Source organism: Euleptes europaea, chromosome 7 (genome assembly GCF_029931775.1).
Source record: "Euleptes europaea isolate rEulEur1 chromosome 7, rEulEur1.hap1, whole genome shotgun sequence".
NCBI classification, from domain to species: Eukaryota; Metazoa; Chordata; class Lepidosauria; order Squamata; family Sphaerodactylidae; genus Euleptes; species Euleptes europaea.
The window spans coordinates 63,713,060-63,734,892 of NC_079318.1; the positions used below are offsets into that span (position 1 = coordinate 63,713,060).

At 40.3% G+C, this 21,833-nt stretch overlaps 1 protein-coding gene across 1 annotated transcript in view; it reads left to right on the forward strand.

Annotated features, from left to right (window-relative positions):
• Nucleotides 1-18,828, forward strand: part of ACSS1 (acyl-CoA synthetase short chain family member 1) — a 39,203-nt gene extending 20,375 nt beyond the window's left edge. The window contains exons 5-14 of the mRNA XM_056852687.1: nt 2,408-2,560; nt 4,710-4,857; nt 6,129-6,266; nt 6,924-7,016; nt 12,647-12,759; nt 13,672-13,798; nt 15,091-15,218; nt 16,322-16,385; nt 17,122-17,240; nt 18,626-18,828. Of these exons, the coding sequence (XP_056708665.1) occupies nt 2,408-2,560; nt 4,710-4,857; nt 6,129-6,266; nt 6,924-7,016; nt 12,647-12,759; nt 13,672-13,798; nt 15,091-15,218; nt 16,322-16,385; nt 17,122-17,240; nt 18,626-18,802 (1,260 nt within the window). The 3' untranslated portion in view covers nt 18,803-18,828. The remainder of the gene's footprint in view (nt 1-2,407; nt 2,561-4,709; nt 4,858-6,128; nt 6,267-6,923; nt 7,017-12,646; nt 12,760-13,671; nt 13,799-15,090; nt 15,219-16,321; nt 16,386-17,121; nt 17,241-18,625) is intronic.
• The last annotated feature ends 3,005 nt before the right edge of the window (nt 18,829-21,833 follow it).

Consider the following 21,833-nt stretch of genomic DNA (forward strand, 5'->3'; position numbering starts at 1 on the left):
TGTGTGATGGCAAGTCAGTTGGAACAGGCACCCATGTCCTGACTGGTTCTATGAAAAAAGCCCACAAGAAAATTGCCCACAGAAAAAAACCCACGGTCATAAATGCACACAAGAAAAAAGCTTTTTTCATGTGGGTTTTTTTCTGGTTACCGTCCTGACTCACTTAAAATGTAATGTGTAGTGTGAGCGTAATGCTTGACCTGCAGTTACCCATCTGCCCTGCATGTGGTTGATAAACTCTGGAGGTGGGATGTGCTTTGTATACCTGAATCCCTAAGAAACCTCCGTGTTAACTTGCCCTCATGCTGCAAACGATGGACCATTTTCTTGGAGACATAGCACTACAGAAGGTGGTAAATGGCCTCATATTAAGCCAGCTGTGAATGTTACTTTCTCTGTTGTGGATAAAAAGAATGCCTGCTATCTATGGGGTCCTGGAAACATTGTCAGAGTAACAAGTTGCCCATAATAATCTGACAGAGACAGCTGACAGGTAGCTGTCAGATCAGAGGCATCTAGGATGATGCAAGAGGCAGCAATAGCCTTGCAGGTTCTAGGGTGAACTGCAACTAACTGGTTTGAAGCAGTAAGGATGATGTAATACTGTGGCCAGGTCTGCAGGTGGCCTTGTTGGTTTCAGGTGGAGTTTTGTATATAAGCCTATGTAACTGTAACTCTGTGTTGGAAAGTTTTGTGGAGAAAGTGTACGTGACGGTTTGTCTTTTGTATCTGTGCACTGTAAATTAAACAACACTGTTTTCTATAAAGCAAGGAGTTCTGGTGGTGTGTCCTGGATAACTGCTAATCCGCCTGCTTCCACGTCAAACATTTGTCATGTCTGAAAGCAAAGATGGCTATGGAGACTGCAAATTGGATGTGTTCTGGACAGAAGCAAAACATTTATAGAGGTTTCACTTAAATCGAAAGAAGGACAAGTAGTGTCTGTTTTCAAGACCCTACAAATTGTTTGTTTTGCCTTCATAGTTGGGGTACATAATGCTTACCTTTTTCTTCATGTGAACTTATATGAACTTATTTTTGAGTAAATTAAAACAAATGAAATATCTGCTAGGCTTGGGTTGAAAACCTTTCATGGGACATTTCTTATGAAATTACTAGTAACTGCCCTGAGCTCTGGTTCGAGGTGGGGTTGGCCACATCCCCCTCCACCACCAGTGCAGCAGGTCAAGTCCCAGTAAACCATGGGTATACCTGGAGCTAGGCTAGGGTTGCCAGGTCCTTCTTCACCACTTGCAGGAGGTTTTTGGTGTGGAGCCTGAGGAGGGTGGGGTTTGGGGAGAGGAGGGACTTCAATGCCATAGAGTCCAATGGCCAAAGCAGCCATTTTCTCCAGGTGAACTGATCTCTGTCAGCTGGGGAGATCAGTTGTAATAGCAGGAGATCTCCAGCTATTACCTGGAGGTTAGCAACCCTAGGCCAGGCCCAACACTTGTAGCAGCTTCCACCCAGCAGCAGAAGCTCATGGCTGCTGGCTGGAAGTGGCCAACATGCCTGAGCCAGCTAGTCACAGCAGCAATAGTTGCAGATGCACAGCTTGTGTTGTGCTTGGGGTTTGCTGGGAGCTGTCAGCAGAGTAGCCCAGCCTGTTTGTTTTATTTTTTATTTAATTGTTTCATTTATATTTTATTGGATTTTTAGCCCTCCTTTATCCCCAGCCACAGCAGGGCTCAACGCGCCTAACAACAAATGTTAATATAAACACAATAATATTGGAATATCTATGGTCTGATATTCCAATATTTAGCAGAGTGCACAAAAAGGCATTCAGCACAACGGAATCACTCTTTAGATTCTGAACACGTGTGTGTGCAAGTCTGAAACAAAAGAAGCATCAGGCTTCTGTTCTATTTAAACTAAACTCATTTATTGGTGAAATACAATAAGGATAGGAAAGGGCAAACAGGGTCCCCTATCCTAATCTATCTTGCTAGCTTCCTAGATAAAAAAAGGTAACCTGCCTTCTATTCCATTGTGGGATAAGAAGGCCTGAGCGCAACAGCGCTCAGCTCTAGCGGCTTGCTGGGATGAGGGTAAGTGGGAGAGAGAGAAGGGAAGTTTCCCCTGACAATATAACTCTAAACATCAAAGGGGACAGGAAATGAGGGAGAGGTGTAACTAGAGACGATCTTCTGTGGTCAGTTCCACCCTCTGAATGTGGAGGCAAGTGACACAGTTAGGAAGGGCATATTTTCCAACAAATAAAACCATAAAACATGAAATCCAATAAATATACATTCAACAATTCTAAAAACACTGTATCAGCACAGAAGCTTGAGAGAGACCAAAGAAATGAAACTGCAACTCTGAAGCGAGGCATTGCTTTAATTCTGAGGCAATTATAAATGGAAAGAAAGTGCTCCCTTGTATTCTTTTTTTTTCTTTTTAGGAGATGGCTAAGGAGTCTTCAGTTTGCCCCCCTGAAATCATGGACAGTGAAGACATGCTTTTTATGCTTTATACCTCAGGGAGCACAGGGAAACCTAAAGGGATTGTTCACACCCAGGCTGGCTATCTGCTTTATGCTGCGTTAACACACAAGGTACTTCTTATATCTACAAGAAAAGAACATAGGGTGTGTTATTATATCAGGTGTGGTTGTGGAGAAAAAAACATTAGAAAGTGTTGCATTAGTCATCTTTGGAAGCGCTCACTGAAGATGGAAAAAGTTCTTTGACTCTTATGTACACCAACGTCTAGCAGGCTGAGGTTTAAACTTCACAGAGGCCCAAGCCAAAACTCCCACAATGGTGTTTTATGATTGAAAACTATTGTAAAAGGCAAGAGCATGCTTGTTTTCCTTTGTTCTTTTTCTTTTCTGAAAGGCAGCTGAAGTTCAGGCATGAGCTGTGCCCTGGATTTATGGAAGAGAACCTCGGGCAGAGGGAGAGAGAGACCTTGATATAAGCAGCGTTGCTATGCAGAGGCAGGCAATGGCAAACCACTTCTCAGTATCTCTTGTGTTGGGGAGGGGCCATGGCTCAGTGTTAGAGTATCTACTTTGCATGCAGAAGGTCCCAGGTTCAATTCCTGGCATCTGCAGTTAAAGGATCTGGTAGTAGGTGAGGTGAAAGGCCTCTGGAGAACCTCTCCAGTCTGAGTTGACAATACTGACTTTGATGGACCAAGGGTCTAATTCAGTATAAGGCAGCTTCATGTATCTTGAAAACCCTTCAGGGTAACTATAATTGGCTGGGACATGATGGCAATAAAATAAAACATAGTCTCTCAGCTTGTGTTCCCATAGTTTTCATCCCATATGTGATATCAATGTCTCAAGTTGAGGAAGGGCCTTTCTTACACCCCTTCCCCATAATAAAGATACAGAATTTTTAAACGTGCTCCTGCTGCTGTCTGTATTTGTGTATGTATTGGCTGTCTGTGGCTAATCAAGCTGAAAAGCACACAGGGGCTGTAATCGCCTTTATTCATTTTTAAAAAATAACCAATTGAGCAAATTAGATTGTGGGCTATTTCAAATTTTGTAATATTTTTTTCTAATTATTTATTGGCAACATTCCATTCCCCTAATCCAGGAAGGGAAGGCTTTATGTATGTTTATTATTGATCCAGGAAGGGAATTATTATTAATCCAGGAAGGGAAGGCTGTATGTATGTTTATTATTGATTGATTAAAACATTTAAATCCTGCCTTTCTTCGTGGTTCAGTGCAGCTTACAATAACAGTTACAATTTTCAGTTTAAAACCAAAAATAAAATTATAAACCCTAAATCTTCCTCCCCCTTAAAAGATGCTTGCCAATTCAGACTCCCTCAAAAGCCCTGGCAAACAAGGGGGTCTTGCAGAGCCTCCAAGGAGGAGGCCCCCCTCAACTGTTCAGGGAGCCCATTCCACAGAGCTGGAGACATGATGGAAAAGGTCAATGCTGGATGGGCCACCCCAGATGGTGCTATAGCCAATAGATGGCTGCCTGATGACCATAGTTGGCACACAGAGACATATGGAAGGAGACAGTCCTTCAAATGCAGATGTGTACCCAGAATCTGATATCCTCAGGACTAAAACTGCACCAGATGGCAGATTCTGTAGTTGCATACTGAGCCTGTGGTGGTGAAGCTGATCCTAACATCATAGGTGACAGCAGGCAGAGATAGTGGTGCAAATATGCCAGTCTCACAAAAAATCAGTTTAATTAGACAGATTTAAGTACAAGTGGAACAGTTTATGTGGTTGGCTGTACACATGAATACATACATACACATGAGTTAGATCTTTGGTCTATCAAGGTCAGTCTTGTCTACTCTGGCTGACAGTGGCTCTCCAGGGTCTTTCTGCTACCTGATCCTTTGAATTGGAGATGCTGGGGCTTCTACCTGGGATGTTCTGCATGCAAAGCAGATGCTCTGCCACTGATTATTTACCACTGAACCATAACTCCAATATGTGTTAATGACTATTTGTGGGGGGGAATTATTGAAATTACAGTTGTTTGTATCAGTAGTGGCTGCTAGCAGAAACCCTGTAATTTGTCTGTGCTTGGTTAATTGCAGAAATGTTCCCAACCATGAATTTGCAGGAGCTAGAAATTAAATGACTGAAATCTGTGGCTGTACCATTTTGTCGCCACATGGGGGTGTTCTATGTAACTGTCCATTGAAGAAGAGCAGAAACGTCTGTCAAAAATGAATGCAGAAACTTATTCTTATTGCCTTTCTGTTCATCTTTGCAGCACGTATTTGACTATAAACAAGATGATGTTTTTGGCTGTGTAGCTGACATTGGCTGGATCACAGGACACAGCTATGTTGTATATGGACCTCTCTGCAATGGAGGCACCACGGTTCTGTTTGAAAGCACACCAGTTTATCCTGATCCAGGTGACTTCAGAAGAAATTGCAGATATAATATGTGGAAATACTACTGGGTAAAAGAAGGCTGCATGTTCTGAGTTGAGGATGGCTGTTGTAAATGGAATGAATATTCAGAAAGGGAGTCATTACGTCAATGTAAATTCTCATTGTAGCTGTGATTGCTGCATGCAGAATTTACAAACACACTATCAAACCTTGCTTTTGTTAACTAACACTTTCACATGCAAAGCCTTTCAGTGCCTGATATATTACTTTGCAGTAGTTATAGAACTGGTAGTTGACAGAGTGAATCTTAGCATGTTCTGCATGACTTGCAATCCTGTAATACAGTTGGCTTGTAACACATTACTGTATATGTGGCTCTTCAGTACACATTCCCCTTTGTGGCCCACACCTTATGGAATGTTTAGAGTAAAAGATTTACTGCTTGGTCTTGTTCCACCACCGAGTGTTTAGTGATGGGGTGTACTGACTGCTGCTTCAGCTTAACAACCCAAAGCAACATCATGAGCTGGCATGGCAAGCAGAGATTATGGATGTCTGAATTTCAGTAATCATCAACATAAATTCATTGGTTTGGTCCTTTTGAAATGCCTAGATAGCTTCAAATACATTGGCTAGATGGTAAATCTACTATTTTATCAGGCCCCATCTGTCATTCCTTTTGCCTATAAAAGCAGGTGTTTTGGTGTCACTTTTACAATGACTACCTTTGAATAGTCAAAAAGGGCAAGAGTCCAGTAGCACCTTAAAGACTAACAAAAATATTTTCTGGTAGGGTATGAGCTTTCATGAGCCACAGCTCACTTCTTCAGATACAGCTAGAATGTGAATCCATCGGTCTTTAAGTAGAGGAACAGTATGTAAATGTGAATAGCAGGCTTGATTGGATTAGGTGTGATATGCAAAAGAGTCTGTGATGTCCAGGGGAGAGATGGGTGTGGAGAAATCAGCATTGGTAATTCAAATTTACATACTGTTCCTCTACTTAAAGACCGATGGATTCACATTCTAGCTGTATCTGAAGAAGTGAGCTGTGGCTCACGAAAGCTCATACCCTACCAGAAAATATTTTTGTTAGTCTTTAAGGTGCTACTGGACTCTTGCCCTTTTTGACTACTGCAAACAGACTAACACGGCTACCCACTGTGAATTACCTTTGAATAGTCGTCAGCTTTATAGAGAAATATTCTTATTGTGCGTCAGATATTCTGAGCTTGCAATGCTAAGGAGTTCATGTCACAGACAAATTAAGATTGCTATCTGGATCTTTGCAGGTCGCTATTGGGAAACTGTAGAGAGGTTAAAAATTAATCAGTTTTATTGTGCCCCCACTGCATTGCGGTTGCTTCTGAAGTATGGAGATGAATATGTCAAGAAGTATGATAGATCATCTTTAACTACTCTTGGATCAGGTGAGGATAAGAATTGTGAGCTTGCTGCTCCCATTTGAAGGGTTCCTCCCCAGGGTTAGGGTTTCTGTGAGGTCTAGGGCCAGAATGGCTTTGGATAATAGGGACTGATAGTCATCTACATTGAACAGGCATGTGGGTTGCTCTGTGGCTATGGGCTCTTCCTCTGAGAACTCTCTTTCCAGTCTCTTGGGTTCTGACAGCTTTGGAGGGTAGACCCCTTGGCGTTACACTGCCCTGAGGTCTCTCCCCAGGTTCCACTCCCAAATTGCCAGGGTTTTGTCTACCTGGAGTTGGCAACCCTAAGGAGAGTAAAGTGGTAGAATGGACAGCACCATTTCAGCCTGCAGATTCCAGGACTGAACGTTCCTTTGTGCTAGTTTTGTTTCCAGGGAGGTTTTTTTTTTTAAACATAGGGGAGTATTCCAAAATGTGAGCCTTTACCTTGAAATGGTGCAGTTTATTCTACCACCTCAGCATTCTGCCACTTCAATCTCCTGCTCTTCTTCTTTTAGATTAAATAAGCCTTGTTCTTTTAGCCAGACCTGATATGACTTGCTTTGTAGGGTCTTTATTTATTGTTTGGTGTTTCGATTTGCTTCAACTTACCAAATATAAACCAACAATCAGAATTCTTCCTTCACTGTTTTTGGATTGTAGTGGGAGAACCGATAAACCATGAAGCTTGGCAATGGTTCTATGATGTGGTAGGAGATGGACGGTGCTCCCTTGTGGACACTTGGTGGCAAACAGGTAAAAGCAGGGCAGCAAGTAATGTCCAGGAAAAAATCATGCATTATCTTGTATAGTTGCTTCTTGTGGTAACTCTGGCACCCTAGTACAGAAGCACATTGCTGCTAATGAGATTGGACATGTGGAGTTTATTTCCCTGTTTAGGGAAACTTGTGCAGAGAATATGCAATGGTGATTCTTGGGATCACCAAGATTACAATGTTTGTCTAAAATGTGTGCCAAGCAGAGTCTCTGTGCTGTATATTTGAACCAATTTCAAACTTGTTTAACTGTCATTCCTCACAACTAAAGAGCTCTAGGTAATGTAGTTTTAAAAGTGGACAGGCCTCTAAAAAAGAACTCATATCAGCCTCTATAATTACAGTTCCTGGAGTTCTTTAAGAAAGATGGGCCTTTAAGTAACCACTTATCTAGATCTCCCCTGATCTATAATGTCTAGTAGAACATATGTTCTGCATTTTCTTGCTCCTGTTCTACATCATCGGCTTCCTCCAGGATGAAATTCTTTTTCCTATCAAATGGCCATTTTTGTAACCACGGCCTTTTATGTAGGGACGTTTCCCCATGGTCACCCCCGCCGACTGCTTCGGGGCTTCCTTTTGATTATGTATGCCTTTTTCAAACATCAGAGGTCGCCTCGCTCTCCTCGCAGGCTTTGCCTGTGTTTTCTGGATGCTGTTTTAGGTAGAATCTGGAAAATGTGGGCAAAACCCGTGGAGAGAGTAAGGTGACCTCTGGTGGTCAGAAAACGCATACATAATCAAAAGGAAGCCCTGAAACAGTCGGCAGGGGTGACCACGGGGAAATGTCCCTGCATAAAAGGCCCATATCGACAGTTTTCAACAGTGCCTACACCAGTTTCTAACTGTTTTCCATATAGATTATACATGTCAGCTTTTGTTAAATCCTTTTCTACTGAGTGCTAGTCTGTAGTAAGCTAATGATTTAGGCCAGGGGTCCCCAGCCTTTTGGAACTTGCGGACACCATTAGGATTCTGACACAACATGGGGGCACAAAATGGCCATCAAGTGCCATCAATTCACAACCACTTTATGGCAACACCTCAATGGCTTTTGAAGGAAAGAGAGCCAAGGTGGTTTGCCATTGCCTTCCTCTGCATAGCAACCCTGGACTTCCTTGGTGGTCTCCCATCCAAGTACTTATCATGGCAGACACTGCTTTGCTTCAAGATCTAACAAGCTCATGCTAATCTGGACTATTCACGCTACTATTTCCAACAGCTTAATCCTCATTCCCAACCAAAATTAAGTCTGTGTATTTGCTCTCATTTGCCCCATTTTACCTTTGCCTGTTCCAGCTGTCATCCTCTGTTGCCTCCTCCATAGTTCATATTCAGGTGATCCTTTTCATAGATTTGTTTTCTTTTACAAAATGTGACCAGTGGGGCTGTGATTTTAAAGGGGGAAAGGTGGCAGAAGAAAGAAGGTTCTTTTAAAAAAAGAAAAACCCATTCCTCTTATACCATTATCCTACTGAAAAGGGCCCCACGCCATTTTTCTGCTATCAAAGAACATTAGTAGATAAATGTAATGAACTTGCGGGATTTGTATGGGTTTCTTCAGCTCCAGGGGGGTAGGGGGCTTGGCATTTTACAACAGGAAACTGGCATTAGAAGGAAGGGTTAAAAAACCTCCCCTTTCCCCTGGCCAGTGGTCCTCCTTCACACTGTTGCCCCAGCAGCTGAATACATAAAATGACTTTCTGCCCTTTGATTGTAAGCTGTTTAGGGCAGGGATCTTTTTTGTTGTGTTTGCTTAGGTCACCCTATGAAGAAGCAATCAGAGTGTTGTTATCAACAACATCAGTGAACATTTGCAGCTTAAAAACAAATTTACAGTTGCGGAAAACTGATTTTGATACAATTCATTTTTCTTGAAAGCAAAAGCCATAATAGTCTCTCAAAAGCTGATTACTTGGTGTAAAAAAACCCCAAATGTATAAACTCCTGTGAGAGGATTTATTATTCTGCTTGCATACCAAGGGTGCATGGAAAAACAATTAATATAAGGAGTGCAGGATGTGAGTTGATTTGCCACAGAGTTAGCTCAATTGCACATCTCAATTTAAAAATAGCTCATTAATTGCTCTTTATCCTCTCTGGAACATTGCTCTCTGAAGCAGCAGTATGCCACAAGATAATCAACTTGAACAAGCATAAAGATTAGCAAATCAGGCTTACTGAATCCATTTGAAAGCATTTGGGTGAGTGGATAAGTGATAGGGAGATTATGAGAGAGAGTAAGTTAGTACGGTGTGTGTACTGTGTGTGATGGAGAGCTCATTGTACAAATTGTAAGTGTTAGTATGTTTGGAAAGTTTCATCAAGCTTTGTTCAGTAGTGTTCAGTAGGTATCCCAGTGGTCCCTGAGCCCTCAGCGTTAACAGGGTAGTCTTCTTGAATAAATTATTTGACATTTAAGATTCAAAATTATCACCAAATAATTAAAATACATTAATAACAACGAGCTCCAGAACATCATTGCCATTCACCATGCCAACCCTTTCCCAAAAAACAATGTACTAAAAATGGATTTAGAATGGCATGCTGGTTACAACTTGAATTCTAAGGCCATTTATACATGGCTGTTTCCCCACAGTCACTCCACCAACTACTTTGGAGCTTTGCTTTCATCATGCTTGCATTTTCCGACTGTCAGAGGTCGCCTCGCTCTCCCCGCACATTTCCGTGTGTTAGCCCCACATTTTCTGGATGCTGGCTAAATATGAATCCGGAAAATGTGTGGAAATGCGTGGGGAGACCGCTGACAGTCAGAAAATGCAAGCAAGATGAAAGCAAAGCTCCAAAGTAGTTGGCGGGGTGACCGTGAGGAAACAGCCATGCATAAATGGCCTAAGAGTTCAAAGTACATCATATATATTATATCAGTAAACCATGTAACATCCTATAAGGTATGTAGGTATAATTTCCCCCATTTGCAGTTGTGGACCTATGTATGGTGAGAGACCATTTTTAGGCATTCCGTTTAGAGACTAGCTACATGTTATGTATAGAATCCCAGCTCCATTTTAAAAATCGAAAGCAGCTTCAGGAGAGAGCTGTTTAGTGCTCAGCCCTTTCCCCACTGCCACTTCTTTGCTCCAAATCGTGTACACATGGCCCACAGTTTATTCTTCACCTTGGCTAAAGCATTGTACTTTTCACAAACTTGCTTTTCGTACTCTCCAGGAGGGCTGATTTGGGCTGGGGAAACAGCATATGGGAGGAAATGTTTGAGCCTCCTGTTTTTGTTTTTTTAAAGGCATTAGAACTCACTTAACACACCTTGGGTACTTAGCCCATCAATGAGCATGCTTCAGTGGTTTGTAATGCAAATGTAAAAGCTGCATTACCCAGAATTTTGATTTCTGTTTCAAGTGCATCTACTTCATGCAGTTGACAAAAAAAACATAGCTTTGCTGATGCCAATTGAGTGATGAGGCAATAATTTGCCAAGAAGCATCTTCTGGGTAAACACCAAACTAATAGTAGTGAATGTTGCTCCGATATTAATTAAAACAAATAACTGTAAGCATGTCTGTACTATGGATGTAGGCAATGGTAGTAGTTGTTTTCTAAGACAAGGTGCATGAAAGGGCAAACCTTTGGGAGAGGTTGAGGCTCCAGCTCTTTTCTCTGAAATTGGCATGATTGCTGCCCTTCCTATGTGGCACCTGGGTTTTGATATTACCTAAAATAGGAATACAGTGTATGTATTAACTAGATCGTTATAAAGAGAAACAAGACAATAAGGGCAGTGTCTTAAATGTGCTATGTAAATAATAAATAGGAACAATAAGATATTTTGCAGAGACATGTAATTAGACCATCAATTCTGAGTTATCAAATAACTTTCCCGTTAGCTAATAAGCCATGTTGGAGCCCTGATCACCATAAAAGAGAAAAGATGGTGGATTGCTGTTTTGTGCCAAGCAGCACAGCCCTTTACTCTTCTTCAGCATTCAGAAGGCAAGCAAGAGGCAAAATCCCTTAACTGCACATGAATAAATTAGACATTTACCATTCGATCTTCATGTAAATCCTTGCTTTCAAAGGAACTGCATATATTCATGTCAACATTGGGATATGGTTATTATTATTAGTCAGGTTTAATAGTCCTGTAGTTTTACTGCTGCTAGTTTCCCCCCACCCCTGAATCTGAGTTAAGTGTTTAGTTATAAAAGATCTGATTAAGGTTGAAATCTCTGATCTGATTTAACATTTATCCTGAACAGAAATGAGGAAAGAATGATTAAGAGGCTTGGTCCTGAATTGAAAATAATCGCAGAATGCCCATAATGGGTGGGAAGGTCTAATCCTATATAATAATAGTATTTTAGTCTCATAAACCGCTTTTCAGGCAAACTATTCAAAGTGCCGTGAAAACAGCACAAGGAAGCACATTCCATAATATCCTTGCACTTCTGTCATTGCTGTTGAAATCACTTATTCAGTGCATGAAATGGGTTTGAATATCGTTTTCTGGAAAGCTTTACATAGAGGGTGAAGATTAGAATGAGGAGCTTCCCTGTCTCATTACTTAGGAGTTGATGCCTCTCCCTCAGGTCCTTCAGCAGCACTGCAGAGAAGGAAATTGGAGTGCTGAGCAGACTTGTGTGCGTAACTGTATAGGATGGCATCGTCAGACTCATTCTTGTTGTTGCTGCTGTTTTCTATTTTGCTGTAATTCTTCTGTGTCTAACTTTTCAAAATAGCTTTGTATGCCTGTATTGGCAGAAAGATAGGGCATTCTGTTTCACCTTAGCTACTTGTGAGATGCTACAGTCATTATATCACTTATTTAATATTTAAATGTTTCATGAAATATTGAAGGCCAACAGCAATATATGATGTATACAAGTCTTTTTCTACACCTCCAGAAGCAGCTGTCTTGGTCCAGAGCCATGAAAATTACAAAGAAACAAATAAAGAGAGTACACTGAAGATAAATAGAACAAATGAAAGCAAATTTTCCTGACATTTAGGTTGATTCTGCATGGAGCTCTTGCTCTACTCTCCCTGTTCCCCATGGCAGCAGTTTTTCTTTGGGCTTCTGCAAAACATTACTGGGCATTTGCTCATCTTTAGAGTTTCGTAGGCTCTGCTGCAAGTTTTTCCAAACTTGCTTTGATGCAATCTTTCTGGGAAGTGGGTTTGGGGAAAGTGTGGACAAAAGGTACTGATTTTTCAGCACCTCCCTGTCCATACTTGATGCCATTTTCCCTGGTGCCCACTGATAGGTGTATCTATATATCTACACACCCACCCACACACTCCAGTTTTAACACTAAAATGATATTCCTACTGCCAGTTTTTTTTTAAACTGGCAAAAAGCCCACCAGAGGCGCAGGGGATGGTGATTGCGAGGGGAAAACATAGATAATATCTCCTTTCAGAGGGTCCGTTGCCCCTGCAAAGGCCTTTTTGCTTGCAGCATCAATTAGAGCAAAATGGGGAATGGCCCCTGTGCAGAGCTAACTTAGGTTACAGCCTACCTTTTACTGTAATTGGGGCAAACCTACTACTGTTTTTAATGGGTCTAGTTTGTGCCTTTTGTCAGAGTAGTGGGTGCATGAATTTCAACTTCTTCTTTCCCTGTAATTCTTCCAGAAACTGGTGGCATTTGCATTGCTCCTCGGCCTTCAGAGAAAGGAGCGGAGATTATTCCAGCTATAGCAATGCGGCCATTCTATGGGATTACCCCAATACTGGTGGATGAGAGGGTGAGTTGAGAGCCTGCAAGATTCTGGGTAACACAAATGGAGTGACCTTCAGTAGAGATACTGCTTCTGGGTTTATATGACTCATTTCATCCTGGAAAAAGTGTGTGTGTGCATAAAAATATATAGTTAGACCATTGGTCCAACTAACCCTATACTGATTACACTCAGCAAAAGTCCTGCAAACAGTGATGCCCATTTTGTTAGCCATGTTATCTTTGCTTATGGCCAATGTAAGGACAGCTCAGGGAATAAATGGTTTTGTGGGTTGCATAATGTATGCTTCTGATTCTGGGAGCAAAACAAGCATCCAGACATGCTGCAGATGCTTTCCTATCTTTATTACATCTTCTTACTGTTACTCTTATTTTCTGATAATGGCCTGAAGAAATAGTGGCTGAGTAGGAATTTGAAGTCTGGTCTCTTAGGTCCAAGTCAACACTCTGGTCATACTGGCTTGTTATTCCAAGGAATGTAATGTGATAACTGTTATCTCTTAGGGTTAGCATAACTAATTATAGGAATGGAGCCAGCCGTCTAGCAGAGGTAGAAAGTTGAGGGTGCAAGTCTCCATATGTTACAAAATAAATTCAGAATATGCAGAGCTGGGGAAATTTATCGTATTTTATATATTTATTTAAAATGCTTATTAGTCACCTTTCTAGCTTACAGCAACTCAAGGTGGCTTACAATGTAAATAATTTTTTTTCCAGAGGGTAACCATGTTGATGTGCTGTAGAACAGCTAGATTCGAGTCCAGTAACACCTTAGAGACAAACAAGAGCTTTTGAGAGTCAAAGTTCCCTTTGTTCATGTAAACACAGACCATATAGCCCAGCTTCTGAAATATTTCTGATCTTGAATATTTCTCTTTCATAGCCATATTGAAACATGTTCTTATGCTTGGGCCCACAGGGGAAAATTATAGAAGGCAACAATGTCTCTGGTGCTCTGTGCATTGCACAGCCATGGCCTGGTATAGCAAGGACCATTTATGGGGACCATCAAAGATTTATAAAAGCTTACTTCAAAACCTACCCAGGTGAGAATAATGAAAGGAAATGTTGGTACAAGGGACTCTCAGCTGTCTTCTACATAAAGCCAGTGATAGTTTAGAATTGCAAAGGTCTGGAAGAACTTGCTCTTAGGAATAGTTCATAGAAGAGACTGCTGCATAGAAAGTGCCTTAGAGAAACATGATGTAGAATGATATCTGAGGGCAGATTTTGTTTGAGAGCTATGTAATTTTTTTCAAGAGCCTTGGAAACCACTAGTCACAAAATGGTGGCTCGATGGGTGGAACCAGTCACAAAATGGTGGCTTGAAAAGAAATCCAGCATTTCAGAGCAGGTATGCAGTACTCAAGTTGGGAAATCTTTCCTCCGCTATTTTCCCAAAGCAAATCGCCCCCTACCTCCAGTTGTAACTTGCTTTGCAGGAAGAAAATATACAATATGTTTTCCTTAGAGGAGGCAAATAGAAGTTTTGATGGGGGGTGGGGGAGGAAGAATTGCTAGCATGCTCCTTTCCCCTCCAGAGAAAAGGTACATGTGAAAGAGGAGAAGCAGATGGGAAAGGGTGTTGTTACTGTCATTTTCCCAAAGCTGCATGCATGTGCCTTCTCATGAAAGAGAAAGAAGGAAGAAGCCGCTGTGGTAGCTTTAAAGGGAAGGATAAGAAAGTGATTATGACAACTCTAGAGGAAGGGCAGAGAGCTACTATAATTTGCCTGGGGAGTATTGGGACATTCCTGAGTGAACCTCTGCCCACCTTTGATATAGACTATTGCTCAATATCAGTAGGGCCTGACTGGGCAGTCTAGAGCTATGGGCCAAGCCTATTTCCTTTGATCCAGACTCCTGTTTGTTCATTTTCAGACATTCCTGCATGCCTTTCTCTTCTTTCCCTCTGCAGGCATCACAATGTAGTACTCCCAGTCCAAATCAGGACCACTCTTGGCTGCTATTTACTGAAAAAGAGCTTGGGAAATCTATTGTTACATCTAATTTGGCCCCAAGATACCTGCATCAAACTGCTGGGACCCTGGCCCTTTACTATTCCCTGGTATACATACCTATATCATGCACGTATTATTAAATACATGGTTGCCATTCTTGAGCATTAAATTTTTAGATGCAGACACAATAAAGCATAATGGATGGATCAGCGCTAAAGTTTATGTATTGCCATTATAATGACAAATGAGTTGTATTAACTTCTGTGCAAGATAACACGTCTGTATTACTCTGGCCAGTGACTGTTTAAGAGTGTCATAATCTTGAACTATAGTACTAGCACAGTTGTATACTCTAGGACTCTCTTGTTATTTCACAGGTTACTATTTCACAGGAGATGGTGCTCACCGAACCATAGAAGGCTATTACCAGATAACAGGGCGAATGGATGATGTTTTAAACATTAGTGGACATAGACTTGGAACTGCAGAGATTGAAGATGCCATGGTAATTATTGGGACAAGGAAGAGGTTCTTCTGTGTAGATCCAATAATTCACTAACTAAACTTCATTGATTATTCAGGAGCAGAACTAATTTACAAAACTTTTGGTTTCAGGGATGAGTTCACACATGCAAGTTTATCACTCTTGAATGTAGCACTGTGATGACACTTATATACATGAATGAGCCATTAAGTATTAATCACCACAAGGGAGATTTTTATCACCCCACATCAACTCCAGTACTATTTGTAAATTAGACCAGTTTGGCTATCTCCAAGTCATCAAGATAAAGACCTGGTTCTCACAAATTGTTGAGGTGGACTACCTGTGTTTGGGCTGAATGACCTCAGACTGCCTCTGGGAATTCATATGATCAAATGCATCTGGATATAAATAAAAATTCCTGCACAACAAAATTGGGCTGAATGACCTCAGACTGCCTCTGGGAATTCATATGATCAAATGCATCTGGATATAAATAAAAATTCCTGCACAACAAAATTTAGGAGAAGTATTTAGACCCACACTAGTTTTCATAGAACCCACATTTATCTGAAGCAATAGTACTGTTGAGCCCCTTCACTCTTCCTTTCTCTATCTCCATGCAAAACTTGGTTCAAGCTTCCTGGTTTCGTTAAGTTCCAATTTGTTGTGATGTCTGAATGCAGGTGCTTGGGTGAACTGGAGTGTGCTTACTTCCCACAAGCTGGGATTCAAATCTGGAATTAAAGTGAAGTTTAGTATCCCAGTTTATCTTGTGTTGGGTGGGATGGGAAGGGATGAGACAAACTGCAATTCACTCATGCCCCTGCATTCAGATGTCATGGAAAACTGGAACCTGATCAAGCCAAGAACTGTTGAATCAAGCTCTGGGAGGTGGGATTAATGAGAGAGAGCACATCAGTAAGCTGTGCTCATGCCCATTGCAGTGAGATCTCAAGTCTGTTTGATGTGATGTTTGAATGCAGCCAGGTTTGCTTTCTCATGTACTGTTTGTGAGAAATAAACCCTTTTGCCATCTACTCATACAATTTAAAGTAAGGTGTGAAGTTGAGCCAATGTAGATACATAGCCTTATTTATGATTTTTTTGCACGTGTTTAAAAGGCTGAACATCCGGAAGTACCAGAAACAGCTGTGATTGGTTATCCCCACGAGCTCAAAGGGGAGGGTAAGTTAATAAAATGCTTTAAAATCCATTATTACTTCTTTAAGGCCCAGGTTTGAACACATATGGTTAAAGGAGAAACAAATAAATTGATTTGATTAAAGTTGCCTGTGTTGCTAGTTTGATCATATCTACAAAATAAGGAGTAGCATATTAATAATCTTTTAGTACATGAAAATGCCTTTACTTCAAACAATGTGTAGAAACAGTACCTAGAAATGAAGCCTCATGGGGACAGTTTACGAGCTCATTTAATTCCAATTGGCCTGACAACTTTGTCCAAGAATTGTTGTCCAAGAAGCAGTTACCGTTTAGACTTCCTGATTCTTCTCCCCTCCCCCAATTAAAGAAATACCTGTAGAATAATTCATTACTCACTGTCTTAAAGAACAATTGTAGCTTTTGGTTCTGAGGGTATTTTTGAATAACATTCTTAGCATCACTTGTGAATTTTACACATTTTAAAATCAAGGCTTCATTAATAAGAACATCTATTCATTTCTGACTTTCTGTTTTGCCCGAACAACATAGCTATGCCTTGGGAATGAAAGAGCATTCTTAGCTACACACGCCAGCATTTTGAAAATAGCCTTTCAGTCAAAGATGTTGCGATTGTCATGCTTTAATGCATTGAGTAATAATTATTCTGTATCTGTTCCCTTGGCCAATAAGACCACCCCACACTTGTTGAAAAGCAGTTTAATGTAAAGTAAGTGAACTCTGGTTTCCTTTCTTTCAGGTGCATTTGCTTTCGTAGTGCTGAGGGATGACACTGCTCTTCCAGAAACCATTACTAAAGAACTTAGAGGAATAGTTGCTTCTAAAATAGCAAAGTATGCTGTGCCTGATCATGTTCTGGTAAGTTCTTCAAGACGATAATAAAAATGAGAACAATCACACAAATAGTAATGTCATGTTCTCTCCAAGTTATAGGCATTAATTCTCAAAATATCAAACTGTGCCTGTTAGTTGCACTGCAGACAGTTCCTAGGGCAGGAATTCCTGTGCTTCTTTCAGACTCTTCCTCAGAGGCAGGAGGGTCAGGAGGCCTGTGGCTCGCATTCCTGTAGTCTCTGCTGTTAGGCCACATCCTAACCCTATCCCAATTCCCTTTTCCCATCTATGTTACTTGCTATGCCTAATGCTACATCTGCATGGGGCTGTGCTGCTTGCTATGAACGGAACTTGCCAAAGTTATGAGAAATTAAGGCCTATGCTGCTAAGACTTTGAAGTGTATCTAGAGAGCTTGTTTTCTTATTTTCTGTGTACTTACAAATGCCACTGGAACTGTATTTCTTTTAAACTTTTTATTCAGTTTCTTCAATGAAGCTTTATTTTTCTTTATGATGTGTTTCTGAGAGTTGCTGGCCCAACCCAGGTTAAACCCCCAAGCCACCCCAACCAAGCCATAGGACTTCTGTCTTCGATGGATTCAACTTCAATCGGCTTACAAATATACAGGTGTATTTCTAAATATTCCCTGTGCACCATCACTACTCTTTGCTCTGTCTCTAGCACTTCCTTCTGTTGGGTCCCAAGCCATTGGGCAGGGTCCTGGGAACTCAGAACGGCTTTCTGAGTCCCCCCCACCATTGCAATTGGGGGTCCCTGAGTCCTGGCACTTTTAACAAATGGCATAATAACAGATACATCTCCTTCATATATAATATTAGGTGCTTTGTGATTATGTCTAAATATCTGTGAAACAATGGCTCCAGGTGGCACAAATCTGGCTTGATTATAACAACTAGTATTTGTTTTAATATTATACCATGATTACATCATTCGCCGTCGAAATATCAAGGAGTCTTGTGGGAACTTAAAGACCACAAATTCCATGTGGTTTAAGTGTTTGTGAGCCAGGGTCCAATTCATTAGACAGCTGAATGTAAACTTTCATGCATCTGACAAAGTGAGCTTTGGCTCATGAAAGCTTACGCCATAATAAATACCTTTCCAATGCCACAAGGTTCTTTGCTGTTTTGATGCGGCAGACTAATATAGCTACTCCTTTGGAAATTATTTGCTGTGAAAGCCAGAAACATACATAATTATCTTGGCAACATAGCTGTAAAGTATATTGGTGAAGTGATGTTTTTATTCTGTATTTTAAAGTTTATGATTTTTATGCAATGGGTTGTATCTTGTCTATATGTTATATTTAAATTATGTGGTGATGACTATAGGTGGGAAATTGTTCAGTATGACAGTAAAGCATACTTCTTTCTTTCTGGTCAACCAGGTGGTAAAGCGCCTTCCCAAAACTCGATCTGGGAAAATCATGAGACGATTGCTACGGAGGATAGTGACAGACAATGCCAGTGACCTGGGAGATATCACCACACTGGATGACCCCAGCGTCATCAAAGAAATACTTGACACATATGAGGAATACAAAGTAAAGCATCCTACTTTATAACAAGGAACCATGGAGATTAGCTCTGTTAGAAACCAAAGGAACAGAAGTAATCACCCAGTCTCCTTATGCTCTTTCATAGGGTATTGTTTATATCTATGAAGACCAGAAGATTGTCCTAAAACCATCCTATAGATGTCTGTGTCTAACACACACTTACATGTATTGCCTTCTTTGTCCATTGATCACCATGGAAGATACAGTTTAGATCATAATATTCTAGAGACTTACTCAATCTTTAACATATTGAAGACTTCACTTAAATCATAATTGTGGAACCTATAGGCAGCAAGCATGAATTTAGCCTTAATACCTGTACCCCAAAGAAAATAGGAAGAACCTTTTTGAGCTTTGTTTTAAAGATAAGAGAAACTGTTCTCTGAACATTCATGACTATTTAGGTAGATTGTAGTTATCAGTGCTTGAAGTAAATGAATTTCCAAGCACTTGCAATCACACAGAATCAGATATTCATTTTTCTGTTTTAACAGAATAGTAGGATAATGCAGTTTCTGATTTTTAGTTCACTGATTTTGAAACTTATATGTGGTGCCTTTTTAGTAATGCACGTGTAGTTGTCAACATCAATTGGCTCACAGATCAAGTGGGAAAGAAGGGGTGGTGGATTGTTGCCAACCGCATTGCCTTTCATTGTGAATTTTGAACTTGGCTCAAATATCCTGTTTTGTATAAGGAAAATCTTGCTCTTTCCTTCAAATTGCTACAATTTTGGTTTGAGAATGAAAATGTGCCCTAAGTCATCCCAACATGTAGACTGTGGCAACTATTAGAAGTTGTATAGTGCCGTTTTTTGGGTGATCTCTTTTGGGCCACTGAAAAATCAGTTAGTATTAAATTGCACGAATGCCCCATGTTGGCTTATTCTGAGAATTGCAGAAAAGGGTTAGGAAATCCCCTTCAAGATATCTGAAAATCCATTCATATGTAGAAAAACATAAATTGTCTTGCAATGTGAAAGGATGGTATCCCAGGAAATCTGTAATAAAGGCTAGGACTGAACCTGTATGTCTTGATTCCCATTCCAGACTTTTAACTAGAAACATAATGGTACTAACTCTCAGGGTGCTACATTTGTTAATAGGACTGGGCTCTCAGAGAATTTGAGGAAGGATTGCTGATGTGGCATTTCTCTTATTGTGTGAGCTTCTGGTAAAAGAGATTGTCTCTATAATGGACTATTCCAACAAAACAATGTGTCAGTTTTTAAACAGATATCACTCCTGCAAATAGTAAAATGGCTTATCACCATTATGTTCTTGAAAGCAGCAAAATCAGGCCACTCACAAAGTGATTCTTGTCACTATCTAATAGTAAAGTGGCTAGCCCCCCTGTATTGCTCATGAAAGCAATACAGCTGGACCATTTACAAAAAATGGTACACATTTTATTTCTACATAATTGGAAGAATCAACAGGCTGTAGCCCTGACTTTGTAAATTATTTCATTTTTTAAAACCAAAAGCCCAATGAAAACTGAATATGTACTAGGAAGTACAGAATGTTGAGAGGAGTTAAAGAAAGAAGAACAGGATAGGGAGAAATTGACCTTTTAAAATTCTGTAGAAAATACCATTTACAGAATCTTGAAAGATTTGTTTGGGAGGGTAAGGGGGGATTTCCCAATAATTTATTCTGTCAACCTATGATTCCTTGTGTGGGCCCCCAACTGGTGATTGTTTTTGTTTTTTACACACACAAACACAAAAAAGGAGTGCCCTCTAGTGGACAGCTTTAATAACAGTGGCCATAAAATCTGTTGAGAGAGATGCAGCTATTTGATGGGTTAAGTACACTTATTTTAAACTGCTGCACTAGTCATCTAACCCATTTAATAAAAGGATGGGAAGACTGATTCTGTGGCCTCACTGTGGGGTGTTATATAGTATTGAAATAGGGTGTTATACAGTTGTGAAACATATTAAAAATTATCACCTGAATTGGGCCCTTGTCAAGCATGACTTCAGAAATGTTTAAGCACAGATTCAATACCATTTCTTACAAGATATTTTTAATTCAGGCTTTAGAGCCAGAATATAGAATGTGTGCATATTGTGTAGGTTATGAAGATCGTATTTGTATGCATATTTCAAAGTTTGTGATCAAAATACACAGGAGAGGGGCTTGATCCTTTCCCAATCCCAGCTCACACATATTTGCAGGAAGAAGCGGCAATTTATATGCACTTCATAACTGATATAAGATGTGGGTGCTCCATAGCTGTGTATCAGACTAGAGAGTCCAAAATATATCCTAGGAAATGGCCCTCAGAATCTCCTCTACTGCCCTTTTCCACAGCTGTTATCTGAGTAAAGAATGTAATGACTGGAGTTCATTCAGGCTTCACCCTCTTAATGATTAAATGTGTTCAATTAATCTTCCTGCTTCCAGAAGAAATGAGCTTCCTTCCAAGAATCTGGAATGATAGATACAATATGAGGTACTAACTGAAGTGTACAGAGTATGTGTTTCTAATGAATTTTCTCATTTTGTTCTTTCAAACAATGCTAAAAGACCTTTACTACTTTGTATATGTCAACATCTTTTATATCAGTTCCTCCCCTCTTTGCAAATCTGTGTTTTGTGGTTAACCTGAGCAATAATTATATTAATGCTTTTAGAGAGGCTTTTTTGGGGATGATGTGAATTGTATAAAACATAACACTCCTTGCACATTATGTATTCTTGAAATTGATAGTTGCAGAGGTATGATTATTTAACACAGTGCCTTAAAAACAAGATAACAAAACTATTAACATTTTTATTAAAGATGTTGTTCCTCTTGTATTTTTATGGCTGTTGTTACTTCAGCATGTAGCTATTGTTTGACTGAAGGCAGGAGTGGGCATCTTGTTCAGAGATGCCGCATTAGAACCATATCCTAAGTGGAAATGCCTGTAGTTAACTGGATATAAATGTTAAAATGTATTGCATTAGCTATACTTTCCACATGAGCATTGGAAATTGGGGATGGTCAGCTATTATGGGGAATGGATATTTGCAGGGATTTGCAGATC